Source organism: Meleagris gallopavo, chromosome 17 (assembly GCF_000146605.3).
Source record: "Meleagris gallopavo isolate NT-WF06-2002-E0010 breed Aviagen turkey brand Nicholas breeding stock chromosome 17, Turkey_5.1, whole genome shotgun sequence".
NCBI lineage: Eukaryota > Metazoa > Chordata > Aves > Galliformes > Phasianidae > Meleagris > Meleagris gallopavo.
In genome coordinates this window covers 11,135,926-11,141,441 of record NC_015027.2, presented here as the reverse complement: position 1 = coordinate 11,141,441, position 5,516 = coordinate 11,135,926, and the positions used below count along the sequence as shown (strand labels likewise).

General features: G+C 47.7%; 1 protein-coding gene across 1 annotated transcript in view; it reads left to right on the top strand.

Moving 5' to 3' along the window:
• Window positions 1-3,446: 3,446 nt before the first annotated feature.
• The window catches only part of RNF10 (ring finger protein 10), a 9,973-nt gene continuing 7,903 nt past the window's right edge, over window positions 3,447-5,516 (top strand). Inside the window, exon 1 of the mRNA XM_019620938.1 lies at window positions 3,447-3,630. Coding sequence (XP_019476483.1) covers window positions 3,447-3,630 — 184 coding nt within the window. The remainder of the gene's footprint in view (window positions 3,631-5,516) is intronic.

Below are 5,516 nucleotides of genomic sequence, written 5' to 3'. Positions count from 1 at the left end.
GTGCGAGGCGCGGTGCGAGGCGTCGAGGGGCGTCCGAGCGCCTCACGGCTAATTCGGAGTGGAAACGTCGCCCTTAACGGCCTTAATTGTGGACAAAGCAGTGATAAAGGCAGAGCAATTCCTGTCCCGGGTGCTAAACTCCTGCCTCGTGACACAGGTGCTGCTGGCTGCCGGCTTTGCTGCTCCCGTTCTCTCCTCACTCCCCTCCGTCGTCTTCAGGCAGGTATTAATGAGAATTTCTCGGGGAGAAAAGCACCAAGTCTGCTGCGAGGCCTTTTCCTGTGTGCTGTGAACAAAGGCACTGTGGATATATGCCAGCCTGTGGTGCAGGTAGCAGGCCTGTTCTGCGTTGCTTTGTGCTCTGCCAGCAGGCTGGGCTCCGTTCTGTGCTCCACCGATCCTTACAGCCACCTCCAGCCGGTCCCACATCTCTGTGCTACCAAAGGCATCACTGTGGGGTTCCCGTGTGGTTTTGCTGTGCAGTGAGGAGCCGGGAGCTGTCGGTGCGGTGCTGTTCCCCTGCCTGCCTTCCGACCTGTTCAGGTTGCTGTCATTGCTGCCCTCCTCGTTTCCCTGTTCTTGCGGAGGCACAGCTGGGGCTCGATGAGCATCCCGCCTGAGTGCACTGTGCCCTATAATCCGATAGGACGTGTGCACTGTGCATGCTACAGGCACGGCCCCGTGCATTGCGAAAGCCTCAGTTTTCGGTCTAGAAAGCTGATTAGGAGAGACACGGTGCAAAGAGAGAGCAGTGTGGTGAGAGAGCGCCGTCCTGCTTCATTTGACGTAGGATGTGGCCTTCGGTTCCCTGTTGTTGATCTGGACGATGCACAGAGCAGCCCTGAGCCGCCACAGCTCCCTGCAGACAGCGCTCGTGTCAGCACAAGGCGTACAGATCTGGTCAGGCTTCACGGTTTGCTGAGCTGACAGCCCAGGACTAAAAGATTCTAACACCTCCTCGTTTGTTTTCTTTCCTCCTCACCCTGTCCTCTGCAAGCTTTGCTGTATTGATTTGTGTCAGTGATTCAAGAAGCAATCGTAAGTGACACTGAGTTACATGGCCAAGGTGGGAAAGAACTGTCTCCTGAAATAGGGTTGGAGAGAGAAAAATTTGGGAAATGCAATTTGAGTTGAAGATTGTCTGCAGAGAGCTGCCAAGGGGGAGGATGGGTGTCTCTTGCAGACGTAGAGAGACTATATGGCCTTGGAATAGCTTATCAAATAGAAATTATGGAGGTCAGAGTGTGGTAGGACAGGGGCAAGTAACATGCAATCTAGGGACATTAGAAATGATTTATAAAGCTATTTGAGAACTTTGGATAGAAGGCTCTTAATCAATGAATAATAGCTTTGTCAATGATTGTCCAACAAAGGGGTGACTCCAATAAACTCCTGGGCTGACTTTTTCTGGTCTTGGTTCACATCATGATTTTATTTTGAGAATAATACATTAAAGGCTACAAATGGCTGATATTAACTAATGTGTTTTAGAGAGCAGGACAAAGCATGTTTCAGAGTCATTTGGGTCTTGTGTTGCTGTCACTCCAGATGCTTCAGGGTTCTCAGAGAGTTCCCTGTTGAGGTTTTCTTCCATCCATATCCCGCGGATCCTGCCCAGATGCTGGATGGCCATGTGGGCAGTTGTAGATTTGGACTCAAGCTGCTGGTGCATATTGGGAAGATGAGTTTTGGGAACAGATGCCAAATTCACCCAACTCAGGCTGTGAACCTTACCAGAAATTGTCGAGGAGCTTTTGAACCTGTCAGCCATGCCCTGCCTGATCTGAAAAGCAGGATGGGGCTAGAAAATGGAGGAGGTTACATCTGCTGTAGGAATGGAGCCCTGGTGTCCTCTGAAATGGCTCTGTTCTGCTGTTTGCTCCAGGTGGGGTTGGCCTTTGAGACCTTGGGCCTTTGGGATCCAGACCTTTGTCTTGGGTTTACACTACCTATGTAATCTCCAGATTATGGGCTAAGTCATATTTGTATTGTATAGAATTAATTGTACTAATAAGCTGCAGTAAACATTGTGATTGATGTACACCCTTTATTGCATGCTGTCAGCTCTTAGAATTCATAAGTTTTTGCTACAATTAAAATCACCAGCAAGTGCGTTCACTGAAAAGACATCAGTTAGTGAATCTTCATCCTTTTTAGATAGGATGTTTGCATTTTGTAGATAAGGAAGCAGAGGTACAAAAGGACTCAACAAATCGTTCGCGGCAAATAGCTGTCAGGCTGGAGATAGGGAGCAAGGACACAATGTGAGCAGGGGGAGCCAGCATGTTAGAGCATATTGTGTTGGAGTATCCGTCCTGTATGTTGCTCACACATAATGTAGCCAAGTAATTAATTACATTCTGGAGTAAAATTAGACGTGCTGGTGCTCCATCCTTATGATACCACAATTTGATCTTCCTTGCACTGCCAAAGCCATGGCTTTGCTTCCCCCTGGAAGCACTGAGCTGAACTTGCCATCAGGTGTGGTACGAGGGTGACAGCTATGTTTTGTTCCACTGTATGCACATTGCATCCCCAGATAACCCTGTGGTTGAACACAAAACAATCTGCCTAAAATTAAAACTGCTTCTTAAATCCTCTGTGTGATGCTGCCCGAAGCTTTTTGTTCCGTTTATCTTCACAAGGTCACTGACACAGAAGAGTGCATTCTGTAAGCATGTTGGCCTGGAGCCTTTCATGTAGATGCTTTAATGTAATATTTGGGATGTGTTCTCTCTCACTTTGGTCCCTTCCTTTTACTCTCTCATTTTCTGTATTTCCCCTCCTTCCTTTTTAGCTCAGGAGCCCTCAGATCGATATACTTAGGAATAAAGCTATCCTTTTTTATCACCTTAGCATATAAATGCTAATGCAAATATAATCAATGCATAATGAAAAAATGAAATGTGCAGATTTTTTTGTTGTTGTTGGAACAGTCAAGAACAGGATCATTCTCTTTAGATTAATAGTGACCACGTGCTCTTAATTATCAAATGTAGTAAAACTGCTTCTAAATAGGAAATCTGTGGGCAGTGCCCTTTTTGTTTGCAGCAAGCTGCTGCAAGGAACAAACAGCTGCTGCTGAGCTCTGAGCTCCTTGCTTAAGGCAGAACCTGGGATATCAGTTCAGTTGGGTTAGGATCCTCTTTTCTCTTTCCTTCCTGCCTGTGAGAGCAGAGGGAGCAGCAGGCCACAGAAGTTACCGTGTGACCTGCTGTGTGAAGAAAGCATACGTAAAGCCTCCTTAACAGGGATGTTAGGATGGATTAATTATTCTTTGTTCTGGTCTCTGAAGATAAAGGGTAATTGCTCTTAATTACGTTTAATTGAAAAATTGCTTCTTCTCAAAGAACCCAATAGCATTAGCAGGATTTTATCTTCTTGCCACCTATAGGGAGGAGAATGGCGTTCCATAAGTTACAGCAAAGACTGACATCAACCTAATAATGGCCTCAGAGAGTTTTACTCAATTTCCAGCCTGCACTCGAGAGCAGTACGTTGAGACAGAACAGATCTCAGAGCATGGCAATGAGACAGGACTCCTCATCTGTGCTGTGCTGAAAGGTGCTGATGCAGGAGATGCAATCTGCGAGGCAGCTTTCATTGCTGATGCTGAGAGACTTTTCAGCAGTAAGTTTCCAGGAACCCGTGGAACAACCGCAGATAAAGGAAAGGGAAAACACTTCAAATAAACAAAAACCCTTCAGTGTAACTATCCGTGAAGGAAGCTTCTGAAAGAAAGGCAAGCAAAAACCTGCAAGTCTTGAGTAACCAGCACTTCAGGTGTGGGTCAGTGCTGTCTGCCAAAGAGACAAGACTGTGATGTTTGAATTCAGATGAAGAAACAAAGTATGTTTTTACCTGGGTAGAGCAGATCTTTGCTCTTTGCTTTTTCTTTCCCCTGCATCCCTGTGTGCAGGGCAAGCCACAGCCCCATCAGTACATCTGCTTACAGTGCCATATGCTGAACAACCATTTTTCTACGTGGCTTTGTGTTGAACTCCAGCAGCCTCGAGCAGCATAGGATCAGAGATGCCTTCTGCAGAGCTCTTGTCTCCCTAATGAGAGAGACAATGAAAAGCATTTTCCAGCACATCCATCACTCTGCAACTACGTCGCTGAGCGAGAGGACAGGCATCCTGGAGCAACCTTACATAAGGCGTGCCTGCTGCGTGGCTCTGGCAGGGCAGCACAGCATGCGGGAGGTAAGGCTGGGGCTGGGGCTGGCTGCCAGGGGGCTCAGCTTGTCCTGGTGTCAGCTTGGTGCAAGGAGTGTGTCAGTCACACACTCGGGGCACGTGGATCTCCACTCTGCCTGGCCCAATCTGCTGGAGGCCTCCGCACCGCTCTGTTCCAGCCTCCATCCATCCAGCTGCCCAGCACACTAATTGAAAGCCCCCCAAAAGCAAAGCGGGGAGCAGTATGCAAGTGCAGATTTGAGTGGGGCAAAATCAATTCCAGCTCTTTGATTCGTGCCATGCTGGCTGGGGGTGCTTGCAGTGACCAGTAAGTGCAAACACATCTCTGGAGGCCATGGCTGCTGTAGGCTGAAGAAGACAAACAGCACGGGGAGCATCTGACCTATTTTAGGAAGCTTGCTGGAGCTTCTTGATTTTATTTTTTTATTTTTTTTTTAAAGACATGTTTGCACCTTAGTTAAAGGCTGTAAACATATGTCACTTTTCTTAACTATGCACACTGTGAAGACAGAAACAAACAAAAAATATCTTGCTGCATTTGCTAGGCTGATCCCACCAGGTGCCCTGAGGGCACTGGAGCTTGAGCTGGTGCTGGGGATGACTTTTGCCTGCTGTTGGTTGGTCCCAAGCTGAAGCTCTTGGTGGCAGCTCTGGGAACACTGAGGGCACATCCCTCAGACCACCTCAGTTAAATTCAACAGTGCACGTGCTGAACTCAAGCAGTTGTTGCTGTGTGACCTTCTGTGTCCCTGTTTCATACCTGCGATGCACAAAAGATCATGTTCGTCCCGCTGTAACATTAGTGACTTAATTAGAGCTGAATTTGGTCCTTCTGCCTCTGAACACGAGCAGCCTCCATCAAGTCATCTAAAGGATCAGATCTGGTTTCTTCTTTCTCTCAGCATCGGTGGCATCTGGTTTCATTTTCCATCTTTCCTAAGGGAGCTCACTTTTCCCCCACATTTCAGCGTGTGCCTGTTGTATGCCAGCCCCCAGGACTGCCTGTGTCTCGATGCCAAGCCAAGGAGCACTCTTCCTGCCAGCAAAGTCCTAGATGGTGTTGGAGATGCAATGGGAGCTGTTTGAAGAACTGGCGTTGAGGAGTACATAGCTTCAAACCAGTGTGCACATGCAGGTTGAGAAACTAAGCCACGGCCAGCTTGGTGTCCGGGAGATGGATTGATCCATTTAGCATGTCCCTTCTCTGTCCCTTTTCCTGCCCCAATTGCTTGGCTGAAGGAGAGCTCGCTCAGCTCTGCATGTGGCAAACAGAGGGACAGACATTTAAGTAAAAAACTGTGGAGGTTTTTTTTCTTT